We start from the raw sequence: 13,700 nt of genomic DNA, 5'->3' as shown, positions 1-13,700 counted from the left end.
TTTTTTTTTCTGTATTGTTATATTGAATTGGTTGATAAGATTTTTAAACTAATAAAAATAAAAATAAAAAAAACAAAATGCTTCGTTTGTCTTGGTGTTGCTTGTATTAGTTGTGCTTATCGCTCTGCTAGCTGTTGTTCATCTCCTAGTGCAAGAGTGGAGAACTGCAATAGGTCGGAGGGAACAATTTCTGCCCCTGGGATTCTGCGGGGGTTACATGAACTGCTAGAAATGCCAAAATAAAAACAAAAACAAATGGCTTGGACTGAATGTCTATTTCTGGACTAAGGGCAATATTTTTTTTAAAAAATAGTTCAAGGATTGGGCTGCAATCTATTTAATAACTAAATTGCCACTCTTAGAGGCTTCCTACAATAACCATATGCTATTTAGGAGAGAGTTAGGAAAAGGATAGTCTGAAGAATTTGAATGTACCATAATCTTTAAAAAGAATCAGGGGATACATGTAGTTACCCTGTCACCCTGTACTGGTGAAACAATGTTAGTACTTGTGATTTTCTTTGGTAGCCTAACAGTGAGTATAACTCAGTGGGCTAAGTCCAGCTGCTAGACTTCATGATGCTTTTAGCATCAAGTACAGTGGACCTTTGTTATATGCTGGGGTTTGGTTCCAAGATCCCCTGTGTATAACAAAATCCGTGTATGCTCAAGTCCCATTAAATATAATGACATAGCAAAATGGTGTCCCTTATAAAAAATGGAAAAAACAAGTTTTGAAATTTGAAATTTATACTTTTTTTGAACATTTTCAAACTGTGTATGCTTGAATCCGTGTATAAAAAATCCGTATATAAGAAGGGCCGACTGTAATTATCTTCTGATGTGACCATCTCATAATCTTGAACTGGACTAATAAGGGCTCTGTAATATCAGCTCTGAAGCATAGAAAACTACCATTCAGATGTACCCTATGCCATGATTCCTCCCATCTAATATGCAAGATGGCTTCTAAAATGAGTCACAGACTGGGAGAAGTACTAGACATTTGTTTGTTTATGTATTTATTTAAAGTATTTCTGTTTCACCTCAACCCACAAGGGCTTTCAAGGCAATGAACACATATAAACCAATTTAAAAATAAAGGTAAAAACATTTTAAAAACACCTTAAGATATTCTTTAAAAACTCCTAAAAGCAGTATGAAAACAATTCTAGAATTCAGTTATAAAACAGTTACAAAGCAGTTTCAACAGAATAACACTGTTTTCGATGGGGACAGCCTAACTTCCTTAGGTAGTGAGTTCCACAATCAAGGCACTATTGTAGAGAAAACCCTGATATATGTATCCATAACTTCATGAGGTGTTGGGACCCACAACAGGGTTTCCACTGAAGATCTCAAATTTCTGGCAGGCTCATATAGGATGAGGCAGCCTTTCAGATATAGAATCATAGAGTTGAAAGAGACCACAGAGGCCATTTAGTCCAACCCCCTGCCATGCAGGAACACTAGTCAAAGCACCCCCAACATATGGTTATCCAGCCTCTGTTTAAAAACCTCCAAAGAAGGAGACTCCACCACACTCCAAGGCAGCATATTTCACTGTCAAACAGCTCTGACCATCAGGAAATTCTTCCTGAGATCTAGGTGGAATCTCTTTTCCTGTAGTTTGAATCCACTGCTCCTTGTACAAGTGTCTGGAGCCATGGAAAACAAGTCTATTCCCTCTTTGATATGACATCCCTTCAAATATTTAAACATAATTATCATGTCCCCTCTTAATCTTCTTTTCATCAGGCTAAACATACCCTGCTCCCTAAGTTGTTCCTCAAAGGACATGGCTTCCAGACTTTTCACCATTTTGGTTGCCCTCCTCTGGCCCAAAATCATTTAGGGCTTTATTGTTCAACAGCATCACCTTACACTGAGCTCAGAAGCAAATTGGAAGCCAGTGCAGCGCTTCCTAGATCAGTGTTACATGGTCTGTAACATGCATACCTGACATCAGTCTGGCTGCTGAATTTTGCACTAACTGCAGCTTCCAAACGCCTTTCAAGGATAGCCCCACATAGAATGCATTACAGTAGTCAAAATGGGACTACTGGCATTTTGTGCCTGTAAGAAAAAGCAAAATTTGTCCATGTGGTGAAAGTACTGTGCTATGGATGCTGGGAAGAAGAATGTAGAAATGTTCATGTAGCATGCTGAGCTTCAGCCAAATTATTCAATGGCTATTCACAATGATGTCAAACAGTGATTTGCTTAACCACTTTTTCATGAATACAGCAATAACTGTGTGTGTGTGCATGTGTGTATTTCAGGATTCAGAACTGAATGAGTTAAGAAAGACCATTGAACTACTAAAAAAACAAAATGCTGCTGCTCAGGCTGCCATTAATGGAGTAATTAACACACCTGAACTTGCCTGCAAAGGTAAAGGAAAAAACGAACCTTCACTTTCAATAACAGCTTAACACTCTGAGGGCATTTATCCCTTGGTAATAGATGATGCAAAGTTTTTTGCCAGAGACAAGACTATGTAATTATCAAACAATCTTTGATTTTCTTTTAGGACAAGTAGTGTTTACAGATTGTATCTCAAGAAAACCCCATAGTACTGCAGTAGATCATGCTTCAAACACAATATGCATTTACAGATGCTTAGCTTGGTCGAAAACCATACAAACTTACCCCTAGAATACAAGTAATGGCAATTTCTGCTTAGCTTGCCACTTACTTTTGCACTGGACAATCATTTTCCTTGTTTACCTTCCTGGCCTCTCCTTCCTTCGACCTCTTGCTTCAGTCTCTACTCACATTTCACTGCCAGTACCTCTTCCATGGCAGCCATCATCTTACTGAACAGTTGGGAATGTCCTCCATAATTATTTTCCTATCAGTATTGGCTATCCCAGTAGTCAGAATTCATTTTTTGTCCAGTTATGCTATTTCAGCTATTATGTTAATGGGGAAGTTGAATTTCCATGTGATACAGGCAATGGCAGTGGGCTAAGATTGTCCTAATTGCCTCTACTGGCTATAAAGGAGGAGGTAGGGCAAAGGACAGTGAATTGAAGTGGTAGCAAGGGGAAGCAAATGAGAGTGTGCATATAGGATTAGAGAAGAAAAAACAAGAACAGTTTCTGAAATGATTCAACAAGGCTTAAATTATTATTTATTGTTTAGGGAGTGGGACTGCCCAAACCACTGATCTGCGAATCCGAAGACAGCACTCTTCTGATAGCGTCTCTAGCATTAACAGTGCTACCAGTCATTCTAGTGTGGGAAGCAACATAGAATGTGACTCCAAGAAAAAGAAGAGAAAGAACTGGGTATGTATGTTTCAACAGACCACATCAAATATATTGACACATATGTCTATGAACATACAGAAGAAAATACAGCCAAGTGGAACTTGGAATGGGCAATACATTGCCAATTCTCATCAACCCAGACAGCCTAGCCAGTGATGAAGGGAACTGCAATCCAACTTCTGGGGAGGTTTTCCATTTCTGTTGTAAATGGTTGCCTTGAGCTCAAATGGGTGCTAAAGAGATCAATTAAATAAATAAATAAATAAATAAATAAATATTACCTTGTGTCTATGTTGAGAATTTAAACAAAAATGGTTGAGATCTCAACTTTATCTTCCACAGAAGATTTGTGATTGAATTTCCAATTTTCCCTCTCACTGAAGTTTATCTAGAAAGACTGCAAGTTACTTTGCTCAATCAGATGGGAATGTGTTAATTCTTTCTCCCATGTCATTCGTTCAGTTGTGGTAGAATTCAAAAATATAGCCATGTTAGTCTGTAGAATCAGTATGTAGAGAGATCTTGTTACACCTTTGAGACTAACTGAAAGAAAGAAGTTGGCAGTATGAGCTTTCTGTTGTGGTATTACATCAAAATTGGTGGTTGTTTGTTATTGTTCCTACTGTGGAGCAACTAGCAGCCCGACATAGTAAAACCATTTTGACTGGCATACAATGTGTTTGAATGATCTCACTCACTCACTCACTCACTCACTCACTCACTCACTCAAACACACAAACAGAGAGAGAGAGAGAGAGAGAGAGCTAGTCCAAATAAATTTGCAAGGTTCTGCACTTGCATTTTAGCAAGAGGAGGGGAAATGCTGGCAGCTGTGGCTTTAATGAGCTGTTTTTATTTAATGTATTGTTTCTTTCTGAGTCTGAACATTTAAATTTCACTACTATGTGTATTACTAATTCATACCAGAAAGTTGTTAAAGGTGGAATGGGTAGATTGTCTTTTAGATACAAATCAATTGAGAAAAACGAGCACATAGATTGTGCTTTAGTAATCAGGGCTGACATTTTGTATATACAGTGCGCCCTTGGCTTATGCGGGGGATCTGTTCCAGACCCCCCCCCCACGTAAGCTAAATACCACGCATGCTCAAGCCCCATTCAAGTGAATGGGGCTCGTGCATGTGGCAGCACACAAGCACCACAGGCGTGCACCTCATTCATCCAAATGGGACGGACCGCCCTGTGTGCTGCCGTGCGGCTTTGCACATATGCTCAAAGCTGCGTATAGTGCACCCACGTATAGCGCGGGCGCACTGTAATCTAATTGTGTATGACATAAGGAAAAGCTAACACTTGCCTCAGTTTCTTGTGCAGTCTGGTTTAACTCTTAAATGAGTATTAATTGTGTTCATCATCTTTTGGATCTCCCTTTCACTTAATTGCACAGATAAATGAAAATAGCATTCTACAACTTAATTTTTACTACAGATACTACCCCAAAGGCTGAAAAATAATTGTTTTTCACTTCCCATTTCTTCATTTCTCACCATTTATTGTATGCAAGGTCCCATGTGCTGGAGGAAAGGTACCTGACACAAAAGCCCATTTGTTGTGAGAATATGTCTGCCTTAGTGTCATTGCTTTTCTTTTAGTTTGAACTAAAACCTCTAGTTCCTGTAGTCCCTTTAAGCCTTAGAATTCTGTGTTTTTTTGGACTCTGCCTCCTATATCAGACAGGTTTGAGAATCCTAAAGAAACATGTAGGTTACTTTATATGACAGACCTATTTAACTCACTAAGGCCTTTCTCATGGAAGGGTTGTTCTCCCCAAGTGCATTTCTGCTGTGAATTTTAGCATCTTCCGCTATCTGAGCTTGTACACTGCCTTCTTAACTCTTGACCTGGTCAGCCAAATGTGACAGCTTCCTTTATACATAATAATGAAACTTTACTCTACTGAATTCACTGTTGTAGATTTGGACTGGTCCTAAGTTCAATTAAATGTTCAGTCCCCTACAATAGGTGTAACTACATATAATGGTGAGGAGAATAGATACAAAATTATTGTCTTGCATGTAATGGATAGGCAGCACCTTCCAGACCCTGGTGTGACATCCTAGGCTGGATTGATACTGGCAGATTTGAAGATGAGCACCATAGAGTGTAAATGAAAGCTATGCATCATTTCACCTGCTGTGTAAAATGTCCAGACCCTTTTTTTGGTTGCAAGATGGCATTCTTTTTTTAATCCCCATCCCAGTAAAACTGTTTGCTGTGTGTGCTTTTGTGGGAGGTGGTAGTGGTGGGTGTGTCTGAGAAACCTGGCGCTTTCCCTGTCACTGGTTTTATCTGTTAAAACTTGTCTTTTTTTTCCTTCCCTTTTTGCTTGCACTTCCTCTGGCAGGTTAATGAGGTAAGGAGGATGTATTTTAAATTCTAAAATACAAAGCTAACTCATCAATTTATGTGATTAACACTGTCAGCATCAGTAACCTTGTCTGAGCCATGTCACTTTGTAACTGCAACCTGTGGTAACCTTTTAAATAAAAAGGCCCCTTGAGCTAAAAAGAGTTTCCAGTGTAGTATGGTGGAAAGATGTGCTTCAAAACAGTCTCTTCAATAGCCAGCACATTCAAAGTAGCTCAGGCTTATCATTTCTAAATAGGATATAAAGACTTCCAGAAAAAGAACACAAAAATCCGTATTTCTCTTTTTTAATTTTACTATGAAAAAAATTGAGTTATTTAACTCTTTTTTGTGTTCTGCATGTTAAGTATTTTCTCTTCTATTATTTATTTCTTGTGGTAAAGCCTGGTTTGATTAATGCATAATCACTCTTGTTGTGGTCTTTTTTTCAGTTGCGCAGTTCCTTCAAACAAGCTTTTGGTAAAAAGAAGTCTCCTAAATCAGCATCTTCTCATTCTGATATTGAAGAGATGACAGACTGTTCATTGCCTTCATCACCAAAACTGCCTCACAATGGCTCAGTTGTATCTACACCATTACTGAGAACCTCACATTCCAATTCTCTGTGAGTTGAATTTGTATATTTAAGAAAACAGCATTCCTGCTAATGTAGTGTGGTGTTCATTATCTTAGACCAAAGTTACACCTTCTTTTCCATGGGTTTCTCTTAAGATGCAAGAGACTGAAGATTCAAATACAAGTAGTTTCCCTCCCTCTTTCATGCCTTTTTTCTTCATACCAAGTGTCTTCTCTGCTTCACTCTTTTGTCCCTTTTCTATGTTTGATTCAGTTCCTAAATCCTTCTTTCCACTATCACCTTTCATTGTTTCCATAAAAGAAATCACCATATTCTCCAAGAAGATTGGACTTTTAAGCATGAATTCCTTCCTTTTCCTTCAAGTTTCCTAAGTGCACATATACAGGTATAAAACAGTGTAGATGTATTCCTGGGCATTACGTTTTATCCCCAAAGTAACAATATGCCTGTGTGAACAGGTAGAACAACCAGATTAGGCAAGCCTTCTGCAAGTAAACAAAAACATTTTTAACCATCTAGAGACCACTTAACTCTTCTTCCAAAATGCTTTGAGGAATGACTTTTTTCTTACTTTGGTGGCCAAACAGATGCATATGTGGTTCTCTAATATTGGGGCAAAGCATACCGCCCAAAAATGATGGGTCGGGACGACTACAGAGCTGCGGCAATCACATGCGCACAGCCCGAATCTGGCCCATGTTTCAAAGCAGCTTCTGAAAAGGAGCGGGTTTTTTACTGCTCCTTTTCAGGGCAGCTTTTTCAGGTTGGAGCAACTTGGTGGTAGCTTCTGGGCAGCTTGGGAGCATTCATCATGTGATTGCTACACCCGCAAGCTGCCCAGAAGCAGCTTTTTTTGCCCATCTGCTTCAGGCCATTCTGAGGGAACCAGTGAAGCAAGTATATCTGCTTTCCCCTTGGCTCTCTTGTTTTGCTGTTCCCACATGCTAAGGGATTCTGGAATCATCTGTGATTTGCCTTTTCTGCATAGGTAGGCACACATAGGTACATTAGAATCCCATTTTTTCTCAACTCAAGTTTTATTGCATTATTTACTGCAAATATGCTGCTGTACTCATACACTAAAGGTGTGTGTTTCTGCAGCCCCTCTTCACCATCCTCCCAGTGTTGAAGCTGCTAAGAAGAACTTGCACATAGGACAGTGAGAAGCAGGTGGAGCTGAGAGGGCATAAAAAGGCTTTGTTAAAAAAAAAGGCTCTCTATTAACTGAGGTTTGTTTGTATTGTCTACATTTATTTATTTAATTAATTTCTGTCCCACCTTTCTCCTCGAAGAGGCCCAAGGTGGCTCACAATAACAATTCTAAAAAGATATTGCCATAAAACAGTTAAAACATCAGCTAAATGTAGATGACACTAAATTAGGAGGAGTAGCTAATACTCCAGAGGATAGGATCAAAATTAAAAATGACTTGAATAGACTAGAAAGCTGGGCCAAAGCTAACAAAATGAAATTCAATATGGAGAAATGTAAGGTACTGCACTTAGGGCGGAAAAATGAAATGCACAGATATAGGATGGGGGACACCTGGCTGAACAAGACTACATACAAAAGGGATCTAGAAGTCCAAGTAGACCACAAGTTGAACATGAGTAAACAGTGCGATGCGGCAGTTAAAAAGGCCAATGCAATTTTAGGCTGCATCAATAAAAGTATAGTGTCTAGATCAAGAGAAGTAATAGTGCCGCTGTATCCTGCTTTGGTCAGTTGCCACCTGGAATATTGTGTCCAGTTCTGGGCTCCATAATTCAAAAAGGACATTGAGAAACTGGGGTGTGTCCAAAGGAGGGCGACAAAAATGGTGAAGGGTCTGGAAACCATGTCCTATGAGGAACGACTAAGGGAGCTGGGGATGTTTAGCTTGGAGAAGAGAAGGTTAAGAGGTGATATGATAGCCCTGTTTAAATATGTGAAGGGATGTCATATTGAGGAGGGAGAACAGGACCTGGAAAAAATGGATGTAAGCTACAGGAAAAGAGATTCCACCTCAACATTAGAAGGCATTTCCTGACAGTAAGGGCTGTTCGATAGTGGAACACACTCCCTCAGAGAGTGGTGGAATCTCCCTCCTTGGTAGTCTTTAAACAGGCTGGCTGGCCATCTCTCGGTATGCTTTGTTTGAGAGTTCCTGCATGGCAGGGGATTGGACTGGATGACCCTTGTGTTTTCTTCCATCTCAAAGATTCTATGATTCTGTGAAAAACAATATAAAATTACAAACATTAAAACCAAGCAAACAAGGAGGGGGCCAGCCTTGCTTCTTGTGGAACGGCATTCCAGAGTGCAGGAGCAGCCACCGAGAAGTCTCTCTCTCATGTCCTCACCAAGAGAGCTTGTGATGGTGGAGGGACCAAGAGAAAGCCTTCCCTGGAAGATCTTAGTGCTCAAAGCAGGTTTGTATGGGGAGATACGGTCTCTCAAATAATCTAGACCTAAGCTGTGTCATAACCAGCAATTTGAATTGTGTCCAGAAACACACTGGTATAGCCAGTAAAGCTCTTTCAGCAAGGGAGTTATGTGGTCCCTATAACTGGCCCCAATCAGCATTCTGGCAGGAGCATTTTGCACACACTGAAGTTTCCAAACAATTTCTAAAGGCAGCCCTATGTAGAGTGCATTGTAGAGTAGTCCAAATAGAATGTAATCAAGGCATGTGTCACTGTAGCCAGATGTGACATCTCAAGGAATGGGTGCAACTGGCACACATGTTTTAACTGTACAAATGCACTCCTGGCCATTGCTGAAAACTGGGCATCCAGGCTCAGAGTGGAATTCAGAAGCACACCCAAGCTGCAAGCCTGAGATTTCAGGGGGAGTGTAACCCCATCCAGCACAGGAAATGTCCATGTTCCCTGATATGCTTTACTACTGACCAGGAGAACCTCTGTCTTGTCTGGATTAAGTTTCAATTTGTTTGCCCTCATCCAGTCCATTACTGACTGCAGACACTGGTTCAGTACAGAGACAGTTTCCTTGGAATTAGATGGAAAGGAGAGATAGAGTTGGGTTTCATCTGCATACTAATGACACCTCACCCCAAAACTCCGGATGACCTCTCCCAACAGTTTCATGTAGATGTTGAATAACATGGGTGTCAAAATGGAACCCTGTGGGACTCCACAAGCCAGCAGCCAAATATCCACTTTAAATGGCATGTAGATAACATGCATCTCTGGAGGTTGCTTGTTTGTACAATTCAATTTCTTTAAAATATTTTTAAGTGACAGCCACAAAAAGTTGTGTCCCTTTGTTGTTTGTTTGTAGAGACTTACAGCAAGGGGTAGTGGTTTGAGCATTGAACTATGATACCAGAGACCAGAGTCTGAATCCTCACCTGGCCATGGAAACTCACTGAATAACCATCGGCAAGTCACAATCTCTCAGCCTCAGAGAATGGCAATAGTAACCCTCTGAAGAAACATGCCAAGAATCCCCCATGAAAGGTCCACCTTAGAGTCGCCATAAATTGATACACAACACTATAATAAGGCACACAACAACAACAGCAGCAAACTGTACATATTCAGAGCTTTCAGATTTGACAAGTAGTGACACAGGCATTTTTTTAAAAATCATCCATCTGAATCCAAGGCTCTTTTCTAACTTTTACTTGGCATGGCCTGACTGACCGGCATGTAGCCTGGATTGTTATTGCATGTTTTCACATTACTGTTCAGTACATGGTAAAATAGATAGATTTTATGGTAATGGTAAAATAGATAGAGATTAGGAAATAAGGAATACCTGAACCTAAGAAGGTCAAGCATCATTGAAATTTGCACTCTTGAAAATAAAGGCATGATTTTAGATAGTTATCCCCTTTTATTTTCAGAAAGCTCACTTACTTTCAACAGTTTAATCTGACTTTCATCACTTAGAAGCTATTATGTCCTTTTGATTCTTAATGTAGGCAAAGCTTAAATCCATGAAATTTATCCTATCTTTTATTATTACAGCTATAATCAATCAAATATATGTTGTAAGTATACTGAGTTTTGAGAAGTAACTCAGGAGTCAACAAAAGTACAAAATTAATGGAGGAAAATATACAGCTCTAGATCGCCTGGGGTCTCCACTTTGAATTACAGTGGTACCCCGGGATACGAATTGATCGCGTTACGAAATTTCCGGGATACGAAAAAAATAGATAGGAAAAAACTGTTCCGGGTTACGATTTTTTTTCAGGTTACGAATTTTTTTTTCGGCGCGAAATTCAAACCGCAAAGCGCGGCTAGCGGCTTTCTAGCGCTAGCCGCTAGCCTTTTCGGGTTGCGAAATTACTCGGAGCCGCGGAACGAATTAATTTCGTAACCCAAGGGACTACTGTATTCGCTTTCTGGTGGTAGCCTTTATGGGAGGAGGGGGGGAGAAGAACGCAATGGAACACTTAAAAGCAACAGGACAGTTCCCACATCACCCACCTGTTATTCGGGGGGAGGGGTCTTTTTGTCACTGCCAGTCTATCCCTTCCCTTCCCAGAAGCCAGGTCCAGCAACTTCTACACAATAATGCTTTCCGCTTTCAGGACCTGAACACAGAAAATTCATCAAGAAACACTACCAGAAATGTTAAACAGTCATTTTTCTTCACCTTGCTTTGTTGTTTCTTGGCTACTTCACCATTTAATTGGTTTCTGATACTGTTGAAAGAAGACTGACTGAAAAGGATACATTCACAGAATGCACGCAATATGAAAAACTGCCAGAAATAGCACTGCTTTTCTTTCCTATGTTGAGAAGTAATTGAACTCACATTTTGTGACGGGGGAAAGGAGGGTGCAACGGGAAAGAAAGCTGGTGCCAGAATAATAGAGCTTTTTTTTTCAAAAAAAAGTCTGAGTGGTGTGAAGTGCAGAGGAATGTTTCATGTTTGAAAAGGTATAGAGTTCCAAAGCCCTCCAGAATTTTCCAGGGAGGCCCAGCTGTACATTTCACCTGCCAGGTGCTAAATCTTACTTTAAGACTGTCAGTCCCCAAATGAATGCTTCTACTGTGCCTCCTTAAATTATTGAGGATGTTCAAGGTGAATAGATTTACGGTGGAGTGAGGATTACATCTAAAAGAAGGCTAACTACTAAAGCTAGATAGATCTCATAGTCAAAATGGAGCTTTCATGTCCTTGATTCCATGAACTGCCATTGAATGTGGTTCTAAAGATCGGCCCTTTTGATTTCATCCCTATTTCCAGCTTTTGCCATTCCCACCACCACCACCACACACATCTCTAAAAATTTCTTTGGAATAGGCAGCAATACTCCAATTTTTGCTGGCTTTCAAAAATCATGTTGCCCAGTACCTTCAGTATCCTGGCTCAATATCTTGTTTATTTTTTAAAAAAATTCTACTTGCAGGATTTCAGAATGCATTGACAGTGAAGCTGAAACAGTAATGCAGCTGAGAAATGAGCTTAGAGACAAAGAGATGAAGCTGACTGATATCCGCCTAGAGGCCCTCAGCTCTGCCCACCAACTTGACCAGCTTCGGGAAGCTATGAACAGAATGCAGGTAGGAACAAATTGCAGAAGTACCACCCTTCTACCACACACAAACACACACACAACGCCTCAGATTAGAGCGTCTTTGTCAAGATATTTACCTCAGACTATTTGTTTTTTTCATTCCAGAGGGCAGGTCTGGGCCATTCTTTCTGGCTCTTTATATGAATCAAGGGCGGGTTACAGACCGCGGCTTTGCGGTGCTCTGCCGCTGCCGCTGGTTAGTCCGCGGGGAAGCCGGAGCCTCCACACGGCGCGGCTCCCGTGCGGACCGAAAAAGAAGCTCCAAAATGGAGCTTCTTTTAGAGTCGCGTTTGCGACGTAGCGAGGCGCCAGGGGCGCACTCGCTACGTCACAAAGGGCGCGACGCGTACGGACGCTCAGCGTCCGATACGCAAAGATGGCGCCGGCCATGTAGAAGGGCCGGCGCCATCTTGTACGGATGGAGTCCGTATTAGGCCCAGGGGCGTCTAGAAGAGACGCCCCTTTTTTAAAAATGGGACGTCCTCCGGACGTCCCAAATGCTGGTTTGTAACCGGCCTAAAAGAGAGTTTGTGTCTTTGGTCCACAGACAAAGAAATATCAAAGAAAGCCCCTGAAGACATTAAACTTCCCACTAAATTGCCACTAAAGTATACGTAACATGTGTGTGGAAGTTACTTGTTCTTCAGTGCTTGAGTTAAATTCTCTCCTGTGGAAATGGATATTAAATACAGTGCGCCCTTACTATCTGTGGGGCATCTGTTCTGGACACACACACACTCTACATAGATAGCAAAAAATGTGGGACCTTAAGTCCAGTTGTTTTCAATGGGCGCATGCTGCCGTTTGTGCCATCATGTGCATGCATGCCCATTAAAAAAGCTGAGGCTTGCCTTCCACAGAACTCAGACTGCAGAGGGCAAGCCTGTGCTTGGTGCGGGTGTGCTGTATTTCAGTGTGATTTCTCAGTTTCTCAGTTTCATAAATCTGGCTCTTGAGTTGCTCAGTAACTTTATTGTAATTAATTTTGTACAATTTGTAGTCCATTTTTCAGTCCATAAGAGGCTTCCAAAGTGGTAACTAAAAATGTATTAAGACCATGGAAGTTATTTTATAAGCCGCAGAAACTTCAAAACAGCATAGACAAACAGTAGAGTAGAGCAAAACTCCACATCTGAAAGCTCCCTTAAAGTCAAAATTGATTAAATTTGTTTCTCTGAGTACGATCTGAATACATTTTACTGATGTATTTCACATTAAAGATTGCCAAAAAAATAATTGTTTCCCTTTTTGGCAAGCATAATTCCTGACTTATCATGACACAAGTTTGCTGGCTGGGGGTCAAGGAGGAGCAAGCACCAGGCTGCCATGGGGCTGAGCCAGGTGTCTCTTGTCAAGAATCCTGCACAACCATCTCAAGTGATCGAAGCTTGGTCTGTTTCTGAATGTCAGCCCACCCACCCATTCTTGTAATCAGTGTCACAACTTTCTGGATTGTCACAACTTTGTGGATGGTGTGCATGGGATCTGGATCCAGGTTTATGTAATGAAGGTGTTGGCTGATCCAATTACATTGTAAGGGGTCCTGTTTTGGGGCTTTGGTGTGATGGTTGAGTTCATACCCAGCTCTAGGCAGTGCTATGGATCCACACAGTGGCTTCCATCTATGTTGTATCACCTATTGTCCCTGAGGTCACCTGGCAAGCAGGCCAAGCTTTGGCCCACCAACAGACAAGTTGGTCAGTGCCTGGATCTGGACACATGTCAGCACTAGTTTCTTACAGATGTAACCAATAAAAGTTGTAACTATATTTTCTCCAAATTACATGTCATGCTGTTTTGTATGTCAAGTGGAGTAACTGGCTTCTTGGACCAAAAATTGTGCTTCTCCTGGCTTCTTTACTTTTTTATATTTATTGAACATAACCTTTGAAACCAAGAGGCTCGATAGGTCTGGAGCTGCCCAT

General features: G+C 40.9%; 1 protein-coding gene across 11 annotated transcripts in view; it reads left to right on the top strand.

Moving 5' to 3' along the window:
* Positions 1-13,700, top strand: part of NAV2 (neuron navigator 2) — a 783,367-nt gene that overhangs the window by 732,328 nt on the left and 37,339 nt on the right. For 8 of the 11 annotated variants that reach the window (XM_042439006.1, XM_042438987.1, XM_042438971.1 and 5 more), the window contains 5 exons: positions 2,283-2,394; positions 3,148-3,293; positions 5,640-5,648; positions 6,094-6,266; positions 11,608-11,761. In XM_042439006.1, the coding sequence (XP_042294940.1) occupies positions 2,283-2,394; positions 3,148-3,293; positions 5,640-5,648; positions 6,094-6,266; positions 11,608-11,761 (594 nt within the window). The remainder of the gene's footprint in view (positions 1-2,282; positions 2,395-3,147; positions 3,294-5,639; positions 5,649-6,093; positions 6,267-11,607; positions 11,762-13,700) is intronic. The other 3 variants (XM_042438980.1, XM_042438947.1, XM_042438996.1) reach the window with 1 other exon arrangement.

Source organism: Sceloporus undulatus, chromosome 1 (assembly GCF_019175285.1).
Source record: "Sceloporus undulatus isolate JIND9_A2432 ecotype Alabama chromosome 1, SceUnd_v1.1, whole genome shotgun sequence".
Lineage (NCBI taxonomy): Eukaryota > Metazoa > Chordata > Lepidosauria > Squamata > Phrynosomatidae > Sceloporus > Sceloporus undulatus.
This window is presented reverse-complemented; position numbering and strand designations above follow the sequence as displayed.